At 36.1% G+C, this 13,716-nt stretch overlaps 1 protein-coding gene across 2 annotated transcripts in view; it reads right to left on the bottom strand.

Annotated features, from left to right (window-relative positions):
* Positions 1 to 1,534: 1,534 nt before the first annotated feature.
* The window catches only part of LOC135225829 (uncharacterized), a 13,094-nt gene continuing 912 nt past the window's right edge, over positions 1,535 to 13,716 (bottom strand). The window contains exons 2-4 of one of the 2 annotated variants that reach the window (XM_064265359.1): positions 12,257 to 12,356; positions 4,505 to 5,321; positions 1,535 to 2,139 (exon numbers count right to left, since the gene is read on the bottom strand). In XM_064265359.1, the coding sequence (XP_064121429.1) occupies positions 1,689 to 2,139; positions 4,505 to 5,321; position 12,257 (1,269 nt within the window). In that variant the 5' untranslated portion in view covers positions 12,258 to 12,356 and the 3' untranslated portion in view covers positions 1,535 to 1,688. The remainder of the gene's footprint in view (positions 2,140 to 4,504; positions 5,322 to 12,256; positions 12,357 to 13,716) is intronic. The other variant, XM_064265358.1, reaches the window with a different exon arrangement.

The raw sequence follows: 13,716 nt of genomic DNA, 5'->3' as shown, positions 1-13,716 counted from the left end.
CTTCTTTTATTTCCACTTTGACTTCTGTTATTCTGTTCTTTCTCTGTTTCTCTGTAATGACATATCTTCTTCGGCTTCCTTATCTTCCATTCTTTTTTTGTTTTCTGTTATTTCCTTTTGGAATTATGTGTTACGTAATTTTCACTCTGGTCTCTGTGTTATGCCTTTCCTCTTGGGCTTCATTGCTTTGCATTCTCTTTTGGTGGTTCTGTAATTCCCATTTACTCTCTGGCTGTTATGACATGCAATTTTCTCCGAGGATTCCTCGCTATTCCATTTCCTTTCTGATCTCTGTGCTATTTCATTTCCCGTTGGGCTTTCCGGTTATTCCATATCACCTCTGGCATCTATGGCATATATGCCATTTCCTTTTGGGCTGTCTTGCTATGCCATTCCCTATCTGTTTCCACAATACTTTTTCCTCTTGGGTTTCCTTGTTATTAACTTTCCCTTCTGGCTTGTGCACTAAGCCATTTCCTTTTGAGATTCTAAGTTCTTCCATTCACCTCTGGATTTCGTGCTATGCCATATTAGGAGTAACTATGATATAAATAAAGGAAGGGTGGGGAGAAACATCAGTGATTTGCACCTCGTGTTATGCCTTTCTCTTTGCACATCTATTCGACTAGGAAAATTAAAAAATAAAATCCCTCTTTCCCATTAACTACTTTTTCAATTTATTGAACATTCTGTTCGCTTTTATTCTCAAGTAAAGCTGATTCTTTAAAATCTATTTACACAAAACACAGCTTTTCCAAGTCTATGCCTGTTTTGTAAAGCTTTTCTACCGTGGTTTCTTATTTGGCCCTTTATATGAAACCATTCATCCCGTACCTCAGTCACTTAAATACGGCTCTGAATTCCCGAGTTTTCCTTGTTTTTCGTTACTCTTAGCTACTCTATGTTTTTTTTACATGTACCTTTCCTTACAATGAGTATTCTTTGACAAGTGTGTATTTTGAAAGGCATTAAATGAATTATTGCTTAATTTGGTGTCATAATTTTTGACGTTTTTATATTCTGCGTATAACCTAGCGACTGGTAAGCATGACTGCTAATGTCCTTATCTCGTAATTGCCCTTAAGAAATAAAAAAAAATGGGGTTAGGAAATAAAAGAGATTTAGCATCAAAGGCATTAATAGACGCACCTCCCCTGAAGAACAGAGAATAGTAAGAGTCAGGGAAAACGGAGGCAGGGAGGAAATATGAAGCCTGGCTGTAGAGGTGATCACAGTCAGCTCCTTGCGTTGACCCTAAAAATATTATGTCTTTCTGATGAATCCTATTGTAAAAGAAACTCCACAAACCCTACTAAATGAATGGTAAAGCTTATGCTAATATTAGGTAACTGAATGGGGAGAGATGTGGAATCTTACCTCCTTAAATATATGACCTTTCAAATTTATGAACTTTCACTTTGTATAGCAATGAATTCTTCCTTACTTTTCCGTGAATTTGGGTATCCAGTAGATATTCTAGAAACACTATCAGCACAAAGATGAATTGATAAGTATTTATAAATTAAACATCATAAGTATATATACAACAATGTTATAATGTTCTACAAAATTACATGCCATGATTTATGTCACTTAACATTCAAGAACATTCTGCACATTTTAAAATTCAGTAACATATTCGCTGAAAGATAGTTTCGCGGACCTTGCAATTTTCCCATACTAGCATCTTAAGAAATCAGTCCACTTTCCATGAGTTCATCAAAAACTGCCAGAAAGCGAGTCTTGCATAAGGGATTAGTTTTGAGCTTTTTCATAGCAAGGGCTTTAAATTCCTGCATGAGGGTCACGAAATTTGTGTCAGAGAAGTCTGGAGTTTCTTCTGGTTCCATCAAAATAGTTGGTACGACCAATATGGCGAAAAGTAAACCAAGTGTGTTTTTGCTTCTGAATTCCTCCCCGATTTCCTCTTCGGTAAAATGCATTGGCGTGTTACTTCCTTCGAGGACTCCTTTATAGGCTGAATAGTAAACGGACATAAAATGGTCAAGGTTTGGTTTCCTCACATCTCCAGTGACACTTGTATACAAGAAGTAATTCAAGTCGCATGCAATCGAAGCTTCACGACATGCCTGAAGGTCAACTAACATAACTTCTACAGGGTGGCCTTCTTCGTCATATCTGAAAAGAAAAATCTTCGACTGCTAATTCTTCTTGGTGCACATGTGACAATACCAAAAGATTCGAGAATTAAAACTATAGTTATGAGTTATCAAATCAGTAACAAGAGCTAAGAAAACTAGCATTTGTAGGCAGGCAAGTTTTAGCCGAAAAATCCTAATTTTTTACATAAAGGTCTATAGTAATTACTTAAATGCACACTACTTTTAGAGTGGACGATAGGGCCATAAAAGGGAGAAAATGCACCCCTGAATGACATATCGGTCTCTTTCCCTGAGACCAATTACTTGTTCTTGTATGATGACTGCTGTGGGCAGCTATCTTACAAGAAATCTCACGAGTTCTATGGCTTCCGGTAAGCACCAGTTCCCATAAAACATCTATTTTTAAAAAATGCGTTACACCAAAGTGAAATTCGTGGTGTTCTGTACTAAAAAAAATAAGAGATTATGTCTGGTGTTGCAGTTGACTGTAAAATAGAAGAATACCGATTTCTTTAGGGTAGATAGTTTGTAAAAACCTGAATGTAGCAACATGAAAAGGTTGTGACAGAAAGTATACATGAATCAGAAATGGAAAATTGAATGAAAAAAATTTCTTCTTGGAATCTGAATCTCTTCCTTGCTGGATTGGGAAAAAGAAAAAAGGTGGTTGTAAAAATCAGAGGAAACAGAAATAAGAAAAAACTGTATTTTTATATAGGTTAGACACAAAGATGAAATATACAAATGCTGGCGTGGCCAGCGGACTTGCATTGCCTGGAGAAAGTTCAAACTATAATCTACTGGAAATGTGCTGTGAAAAGAGTAATATTTATCAAAGTGGATTCAATAGAACACCGGTAACGTTTTCATACGATAGAGAAAATGAGGAAGAGAGCTTTTTGGATATGATCGCCATAGATTTTATGGAAGATGAGTTCACAGGTGCAACTGCAAGTCAGGCGTGACCGACATTTATCTGATCTTTAGCGATAAAATGGAAAAGGAACATATCATGAATACCCTTTAATTAAACATAAATTATCTAAATTATGGCAGCAACCTCAAGTAAAAGTGAGGATGGCATATATGTATAGGTGGGAAGAAAATAGGAGACGTTTGAAGTTGCTGGAATTAAAAGGAATTATGAAAATGCAAAAAGAAATGGAATGGACGATACTGCAAATTTTAATTGAGAGTTTTGAAGTGTAATCGCATGAAAGAAGACTGAACCTTATAGACGTATAAAAAAATAGAGAATAAGGAAGTTAACAACAAAATATAACAGGAATGGAGACTCGGTTGAGCTACAGAATACAAATTTTAGTTTTGAAAAATCCTAATGAAAATCACTTGCACGAGATAGATCAGTTTCTGAGAAAAGTAGATGGAGTTGAAAAGAATCTGTACGAATAAAATGTTGTCTGGTTTAATAGCAGAACTTAGAAAAGTAGCTGATCCAACAGATCCAAGATTTGAGGAGTTTCATGCAAATCACAGAATATAAGAACGAGTAGGTACGCGCTTCTGCTGATCGTTTTGTGTTAGCTGAAGTGGCTCCTGTTGAAAGTGCTTAACCATACGAGGCTAGCCTTCATTTAGCAGTTAAAGGATAAAGAGGTAATCTTCTGATTAAGTATTAGAGATATGAAATTTCATAATTATATTCATGCGTATAATATATACTAATGTGTCTGTTGATGGTTTAGAGAAAGTATAATAAACATGGGTTATCAATATTGATTATAACTGACAAGGTTGCCAGGCGGCAAGTAAGAAAAGGGAGATTTATCAAATCTATACATATGTATAAAAACTTATGATTCACATCGGGATCAGTCACTTATACTGACCCATAATAATCATAAAATAAGTTGGAACGTAAGTACTTCTGTACCCGAGGTTTTCCCAGGCAGGCTGATCATTAACATACCTGTGAATTCTACACAACTTCTCGACCCAACATCCAGTCAATTGGTACTATTTCATATATATATATATATATAATATATATATATATATATATATATATATATATATGTGTGTGGTTGTGTGTGTGTGTATATATATATATATATATATATATATATATATATGAAATAGTACCAATTGATGGATGTTGGGTCGAGAAGTTGTGTAGAATTCACTGGTATGTTAAGATATATATATATATATATATATATATATATATATATATATATATATATATATGATATATATGTATATATAATATATATATATAATATATTCATATAATATATATATATGTATATATATATATATATATATATATAATATATATATATATATATATTATATATATATATATATATATATATCTTATTAGACTGGAATTGCCGTTATTTATACATAATTTTTCCTACCTAAACAGGATATTGTTGTTCCAGCAGTCTCCATGGCATATATTGTTGACTTTCTTACTTTGAAGACCAGCAGATAAGTAGTAGGACATGTCAGTTTTAATGGATTCCAAGAAGGCAATGGCATTCTCATATCCACCAATGCTCTCCAGCATCATTACCCCGGTATCAATGGACCTTTGAAACCATGGCACAAATAATGCCTTGGAATTGGGAGTGAAAGTTAGAAAATCTTTTGAAAGAAATTCGTATTTGGATGCTGCAGCCTTTCCCTCCAGAATCTTCTCCTTTAAGAGGTAAGATGCACTGTGGAGTCTGGCAAGCTCGGAAATGACAAGAGCAACATGATATTTATCCATACCTTTTCTTCTGTCGAACATTTTGAAACCTCTTGCTCTTAGATCCTCAAAATAAAGTTGTTCTTTTCCCTCTTCTAAGGAAACAAGAAAACATTTAGGAAGACGAAGAGGTTCTTGGCCTGCAGAAGTTAGAGCTTCATTTAACACTGGAACAAGCTCTTCATAAAACTTGCCTTCCTTTGTAAAGAGAATTGGTTCTATTTCTTGAAAATCTCCAAAATTCCTAAGTGGATTCAGTTTTACAACATAAGTGACATCACAATTTTCTTGACCACACATCGAGTACTTAACTTCTACGCTTGTTACTTCACAGGCAAGGTTATCTCCACGTTTGGTGAAATCAACAATATTCCACGATGTTAAAAGAGCATCATTTCCTTTGTCGACTTGGAGCACTTGTTTTACATTGTCCGCAGTAATCAGGCTCTTAGGATTAGTGACAGAAGTTGTTGGAGGTGACACTGGAAAAGTTTAAAGAAAATCGTTTAGCTGTTTTCGCGTAATTACCTGTGTTTTCAGTCATTCATTCATAAATCTTCTATACCACTTCTAAAATTGTTATTGAATTTCTTTTTACATTTGCTTTTTTACTACTTGATTGCTCTAAAGGTGCATATCACAGTTTACCATTTTTTATGAAAAGTTTTCCCCTTCAGTTCCAAATTCTGACAACACCAATTCACATAATTATTTGCAGGATGTGTTTATTTATTTATTTATTTTTTTGCATAACTTTGGTAACCTATAAAAAGAAATCATGAGCACAATATGTAGGGCGTTTGAATCTTTGTGCATATTCTACGGCACCCTCGACCAAAGGGCTTGCAAAGCCTGAGAACTTGCAATACACAAACGCTCGCATAAAAAAAAAAAAGCATTCCGGGGCCATTTTATGGAATATCTGTTAGATTTTTAGGTCTAAAAGATATTGAAGATCTAATCAAATGCAGAGAACAAAGATCTCACTAATCCATGAATCATGTCCAGGATTAGAGACCAACTCCAGTGAAAATAAACAAATAAAAATGCGCCGAAGAATCGAGTTTTCTGTACAGTGTATAATACTGTATGGAACTCTCAGCCGGCCGTGGTGGCCTGTGTTGTTGCGTTGTCAAACGCACAAGCATCACTAACTTTAACCTTAAATAAACTAAAAACTACTGAGGCTCGAGGGGCTGCAATTTGGTATGTTTGATGATTGGAAATTGGCTGATCAACATACCAATTTGCAGCCCTCTAGCCTCAGTAGTTTTCAAGATCTGAGGGCGGACAGAAAAAGTGCGGACAGATACACTAAGGCATCTCAATAGTTTTCTTTTACAGAAAACTAAAAATTTTGCCATATTATATACGAATAACAACCAAGAGTCTTGAATAGTGACTGACCAAAGACCCATAAATTTTCGTAAGTCCGAAAACAAACCCAAATTGACATATTTCCTGTTATTTCTGCTTTCGATTCTAATGTATATGTATTTTCTTTATTTCATTGATTTTTATTTAAAGATGAAGAGATAACGAAATAACAGCACAAAAATGCGCAAAGAAGCCTAACGTATATGTACGAGTATACATTCCTAGTTAATATTCATTAGAAACTAACCTAACCTAACCTTGCTTGCATTAACCGAGTGGAAGCTGAGAGATAAAAAGGGAGACGAATATGGTTCTTGAGAGATAAGTTCACGGAATTCATATTTCTGTTCTTAGACTCTCGAACGTAAGCTCGTACCTGTATGCCTATTCCATTATATTGTAGTAATGATAATTCAGGTATGTATATATGTAGTACATAGTTCTTGCCTTTCTTCTTCTTCTTCTTCTTCTTCTTCTTCTTCTTCTTCTTTATCTTTATTATTATTATTCGAAACTACTATCACTAATATCATTATGATCGGCGGTATTCCCACATATCAGCTAAGAGTTGGGAGGGGAGCTTTTAAGTACAGTAAGTGTCATTCACGCATACCAGTAACTTAACCCCCAAACGGGCGAGGACCACCAATGAAAACTGAAGAAGATTTCATCCCTTTTCAAGGGTACTCTCGTCTTCTCATGCAGGGACACATTCCTTTTTCACAGTTTCATGTTGGCTGAGCATTTTTGTTTGCAGCACTCGGTAATTTGAGAACTGTCAGCGTGACATCTGGGTGGGTATAGGGATCATAATATGTGAAGTGCGGGAGAGTCGTCACTCCTTCGCTAAAAGCTAAAAAGCAATAATGCTGTGCATTTTTTTTTTTGTTTGACACGATGGATAAGTTATATCATCTTCATATTAGCGTTTCATTACTGAAATATTAACATCAAAGGTTAACAGAAGTGTTATTTTACTTTTATAAAAGGAAAAAGATATTTACAAGGGATGAAATCTATTTTTGACACAAATTCATACGGAATATTAGTGCCTACAATGTTGCCAGAAGGTTTAATCCTTTTCTTATAACTGTTACCACCATCACCGGTTCAAAAGTCATAATATATTACCAAATATTTCCATATTTCCCATAATATATTACCAAATATTTCCATATTTCCCATAATATATTACCGAATATTTCCATATTTCCCATTTCAAAGCAAAGATTTTCGTATATTTAATTTTTTTGAGTAACGAAGTTATTTACTATAATGCTGCTCAAGAGTAATAATTTCTTTTCATTCAATTTCTTAAAACCCTTTTATCAATGGTTCGAAGGTCAATGATTTTACTTACAATTCTTAACACACTCATTCTGAGCCATTTTCTGTCTTTCTTCAAAGGAACAGTTGATCTTTGACTAATTTCCTTTTTTCATGGGTGGATATATTTGTCACTTGAAAGTGTATTGTTCAGAACTGCTGGAAATTTTATGAAATTTTTACCTCAAAGTAGCTAAATAAAAAAGCTTTTTTAAGTCTTTGTAAAATATCATGAGTAACACCATCCTGGAATGAATTAAGAAGTTAAGTGAGGTTAATGTGACCAGAGGCTGCCTAATCCAGTAATAATATTTTTTAATCAAGGTAAGGCAGCGTTTCTAATCCTGTGGAAATTGTGATTATGTTGAGGTGAACTATATATAACCCCGTCTTTCTTCATCATCAGCTAGAATAATTAAAAAAAGAGTCAGCTTTAAGAAGGGAAAGGTCAGTGTTCGGTTTAGCTATAATTTTTTTTTTTTAGTAAAATATTTTCATGCACGCAACCATGGACATCACTGGCTGTAATAAAAGTGGCTCAAAAAGCTGATATAATGGATAGATGAAAATAAAAGGAATACATGCAGAACATACATTTCATATGTGAAGCTAGATTGTGCTGGAAGTAAGTTTAAAAATCTACGTAGCATTCATTCACTGCCAGGGCAACATAACGACAAATCTCTTGCCAAAGTATGCAGTAAGAGGAAAGACAATATAAAACCCAAGCAAATATCTCAGACGTATCATCCAGCCGTGAGTCAGTGTGATGATGAGCTACACGCACCTTTCAACTGATGCAAAGCCAGTTGCCATGCTCATTGATGTCCTAATGCTTTAGAAAGTGATGGCTTAATATCATTTATTCAGTTAATATATATTTATAAATGGATTTTTTTATTTTATTTGTTTGTGGTATTAACTTCATGCGACATTTTTGACTATGAGAACCAGCCAGAATTCTGACTTTTATTCTTGTCCCGTTTTTAGACCACTTCGATTTCCTAACTAGTAAGATCTCAGTTAACCAAATGACCAGGGACAAATGAGTTAACTAGCCCTGAACTCTTACCAATTTCTCTGTGTCTCGCTTAATTTTGGTTCCATCAAAAATTAGCAAAACATTTTTGGGTAGATAGTCTTAAGTTTTAATTCATAATTTCCTAAAAAGAATTGTTTTTATTTTTTGTGCTTTATTAGGAATTCTCAAAAACCCTGTGGATGATTACTTTGTCTAATCACATTCATTCTCTCTCACAAGATGCAAAAATGGTCAGCGACCTGGGACCTGCAACTGACTGCTATGTATATTATGGGAAAAAGAAACTTTATAGCCGATCAATTCAACAGGAAGGACCAGATTTTTGGCCTCCCTTTAACTTCACTTTTGATGGTTATCCAGTATCTCCTCAGAAAGAAAGGCTTTTTAAAGGAAACTGCAGCAGCAATCACAGATACTTTCAGATCATCCTTCTTGGTGTCTACCAAGGGAAGTGGACCATATTCTGTGGTTGATTCCATCAAAGTGGTGATGATCCACTCAGGACTTCTGTGAAGAATGTGGCAGATATTCTCATCTTATTCAGCAGAAGAGGATACTCGTGGTGACAGTGATCAAAGGTTACAAGGCAGTGTTTAAGCCGATGGGACATTTCATTAGTACAGTTCCTGGGAGTTGTCACCCAGCATAAGAGGTTTGAGGAGAAGTGCCCCCAAGAGAGTTCAGGACTCTGGAGTGGGCCATGTTGAAGGTCCCCACCAGCTCACTTGGGCCATCTCTACAAACCCCTATGTAATGCATGGCCTCTCCTACAACGTCTCCCATTCAGAAGATTGGTCCCCCTGCCCTTAGAGTATCTCCTCAAGTTTGTGACCAAGACACAGAACCCCTTGGTCCGGACATGAGGTTTGATAGGTTCTCAATCCCCTCCCTGAAGGACTTTGTTGAGAACAGCCTTTCTCTAGCCCCATCTCTTTTCTAGCTGAGAGAGGCCATAATAAGGGCCTACAACTCCAAAGCAGGTTGGGGGAGCCTCTCGGAAAAGTGAAGGCCAACAATATCAAGGGAATAGGACCCTCCAACGCATACAGGAAGAACCACTCCCTCCTGAAGGTAAGTGCGTAGGAGTGGCAATCCACTTTCACATCCGTTTCCCTGAAGGACCTGTCACACAAGCCCCTAGGTACCTTCACCCTGGGTCTTGTAGTGGCAGCCCAGATGGTGGTGTAAGGCCATCAAGCACCAGAAGTGGAAAGCACTACCCAGGAGGTGTACAGGGTCACCATACTTAGCATCTAGAGGAAGTGATGAATACTAGAGGAATGTTCTTTCTTCTTCAGAACTTTAGTTGAGCCTGTGGTAGTAGTGACACGGTTTTTGGAGAGAACTTTTTTAGGGCAGCCCAACACCACCCTTCCTGGCAGTAGTAAGGACAAGATCGTCCTCCCTCCTATGGATGAGTCTCCATCTATGAAAGCACAGTTTCGTATTCAGGGCGAGCAAATAACAAATTTAAAGGAACTTTCTATTCTTCCTTGGAGACGAGCGTAGTTTTTATAAAGGAATTTGCTCTCTTCTACCAACCCATGCTTTCCAACCTTTCTCATCATAGGGCTATATAAGCTTTAGGTTGATTCGTACAGGGGGCTTCGTCACGTGCCCGCAGGCCTGCTCAGTAGCATTTTGTTTATCTAGCTAGTCAGTAACAGCCGAAGCGCGCCTTTCGCGACAAACTTCATTTATAAAAGCGAAGATTCGTATCCTAGAAAAATGAAAATTACTTTTAGATTTGCTATTTGTTTCCTGCCTCGCCATCTCGGTAAAAACAGATTTGGCAGCACGTGAAGCAAGGGAAAATGAGCACAGTTGATGATTTTATGTGTTATTTCTAGAAATAATTTAATTACAATATTGCTCTTGATTATAATTCGACATTTTTGTCGAGTAGATTTTTTCCAAGAATCACAAACAAATCTTTAATTGCCTTTTTCGAATAATAAGATAAGCACGTTGGCACCGCTTCTTCATTCTCCCGGGATATACTTTGGATCATGTTCGCTTGACAAACCATAAAAACCTCAGTGTTTTAGGATACGGTGGTTTTACAGAAATTCAAAAGAACCTTGACGATGTTATCTCCAAACAGCGAGACTGATTTAAATCAGTTATAATCACTAACGTCATGTTTTGATAAGGCTATATTGAAATCTTGAAGGAAATTGTCTTATGTTCGCTTGTTGTAAAAAATATAAGTAAGTTGTGGGAAACTGGAAGAGCTTCAGGAAAAATATGTGAAAACTTAATTAAATCAATTTAATTTTATAAGCTGATATGTTAAAAGTGTCATTTTCACTTTTAAAAAGGAAATGACACTAAAATGTCTATAGCCACAAAATAAGTCTCTGTTGTTTTTTCTTTCTTTCTTTTTTATCAACTCTGCACAAACACTTACAAATATATGGTGTAGTGGGGTATGGCTTAATATTTTACTTCTGACTGTAATGAATGAGATGGAAACCAAAAACAGAGAGTTTTATCTACAATAATTTCTTCCACGTCACTTCAGAATTAGTATACTGTTAATCAACCTTTTAATTCACTCAGAGTACGATAGCTTTGTTTTTAAGTTATATACACTTCCACTTCTTAACGATATTCTAGACAACCAATCATCTAGAGTTGTAAATAAGGAAATCATTCACATCATCTTTTGAAGCGATATCTTTCTGTCATTCTTCTATGACATTGGAGTTCCCGATTTTCACGAGTCACTTTTTATTGTTTATGTATAACATCAGACCTTGATGAATACGCATATCTATATCTTATCATTATTCTTTCAAGAGGCTGGAGAGCCTATTCGCTCTCCCAAATCGATATGATGACTCCAGTTCAACTTTTCGTTCATAACATTTTATTTTCTACTTTTACTAAAATGCTTTTCGTACAACTAGTTTGAAATAATAGACTGATAAAAAATAGATAAAAAGGAGAAATGCCAGGTTCAACTCGTCATAGTGAAAAGCGATCAAGGTATAGAGTTAAAGTTACAAATTCTCCTGTTCTTTCTCATTATACTATCGTGATGATGATGATTCCTCAGTTCTGATGATAATATCAACGCTAATAATTGCAGGTTCTGTTGAGAAGGATAACAGTAGCAACTGAACTTATTTTATGCAGAATATCGTCATTTCTTTTTATTTCTCTCTTTTATCCAGAGTTAAAATTTACCAAAAGTTTGCCGACGTTCATAATACGGGTGACAAGAAAGGTGGGAGCTCTGGATTCTGAACACCTGACAGAATCCTGAACTCGTGCTTTCAAGAGAACCTGTTTAAAAGAGGGTGCACTCGTTTCAGATGATTACATCGAATAACAAAAAGAACTGCGTGAACACGTGTATATGTCTATCAGTAAAATACGTTGGTATACGCTTGCAGGTATGATCATACGCAAAAGAAATCTCACTGCATTTTCCCTAGAGAATCACATTGCCCTCGTCTCGACTTCGATGATTAAGTGAGGTCATAAATTAGATTAATATGGATTCATCGTAAGGGGAGTGATGAAATGTTCAAAATAATAGCGAAAAATAACTACTAACGCATATCCATGTATGTTGGGCTTATCGTCACTTCTAAATTCAAACCAGTAAAGCTTAAGATAATCAATGCAAAGAGAAATACAAATACGCACACACATTAGACTCACTATTTTAGGTAACCACGTGACCTGATGATGTTCTCCGCTACCTCGCTGAGGTTAATTAAACTGCGACCGGTGCGTGAGGCTAAAGTGCCTTATCTGATATCTGAAGCAGAAATAGCGGCAACCCTTTTAGTCAAAGAAAACGAACAGATGGAGCACATAGGGGGCAAACATAAATCTTTCCTTTCTTACTCACTTGGTCCTTTCAAAGCAAGCGGGTTATTTATCACACCCCAGGACATAAGAGTATTAATGAGTGTATACACCATCTCTGTTAAATCAGGAGATAGAAGATGCATTTACATTCTTTAGCCTGATCAGCAACTATCTTACGACGGAGATATATCAAGTTTTCGTATGTATGATTAAAAGAAAATGATTACAAAAAGATTAAACTCAACAGTAGGATCTGACCAGCTCATCAAAGTTGCAATTTTTCATGTTGGGAAATATTCCAAAATCATTCTGAAATACTCAGTGCTGGACTTCATCACTAACCTCACATCTTACCGAGATACTGAGAAAGCAATAAACAGTAAGTGTGAAGCGCCTCGTGCAAACAATCTCCCCCACATGACTAACCCGATTATCATATATTAAAAGGATGATCAGAAATCAACAATTTACTTCGTTTTGCAAAGGATTGGAAGAAAAGGGGGAAAGTAGGGAATACGAGTATGTAAATATAGTACACAAGGTCCTTAGATATTGCTCACCAATATACTCCTCTTATAATCCGAAGGTCGCATAGAACGAACTGATGAAAGTAAGGCAAGATAGCTTTGTGTTATTTAGAACCAAAATTATTTTCAACGAAGGAAATAAAAAACCTAAGACTTTCCAAAGCGAACTAATATACAAGCCAAGGAACTGGAAACTTTACGAAGCTAAGAAAGTCGTTGTTCTAAATTTAATGTGTTCTTTGAAAACAGGAAACATTATATTTCCTTCATTATGCTCGGAAAAAACTGCTAATCAATCAGTAAAGACGCTTCAGATTTTCCAAATGAACAAAGGCGTGATGCTAACAGCCACTGAGACGATCTCAACACAAAATACTATCTCCAGCAAGGAAAAATGCGCCAACGTTTCTTCGGAGCAATCGAGTTTTCTGTACAGCGTATAATCAAGGCCACCGAAAATAACTCTATCTTTCGGTGGTCTCGGTAAAATGCTGTATGAGTCACGACCCATGAAACTTTAACCACGGCCCGGTGATGGCCTGTCCTAGAGCGTTGCCAGACACACGATTATGGCTAACTTTAAACTTAACTGAAATGAAAACTACCAAAGGTAGAGGGCTGCAATTTGGTATGTTTGATGATTGAAGGCGGATGATCAACATACCAATTTGCAGCCTTTTAGGTTCAGTAGTCTTAAAGAACTGAGGGCAGACATAAAAGGTGCTGACAGACACACAGACAAAGCCATCTCACTATTGTTCTTTTACGGAAAGCTAAAAT

Source organism: Macrobrachium nipponense, chromosome 13 (genome assembly GCF_015104395.2).
Source record: "Macrobrachium nipponense isolate FS-2020 chromosome 13, ASM1510439v2, whole genome shotgun sequence".
Classification (NCBI taxonomy): Eukaryota; Metazoa; Arthropoda; class Malacostraca; order Decapoda; family Palaemonidae; genus Macrobrachium; species Macrobrachium nipponense.
The sequence above is the reverse complement of the archived record's forward strand: the minus strand, read 5'-3'. Positions and strand labels throughout refer to the sequence as shown.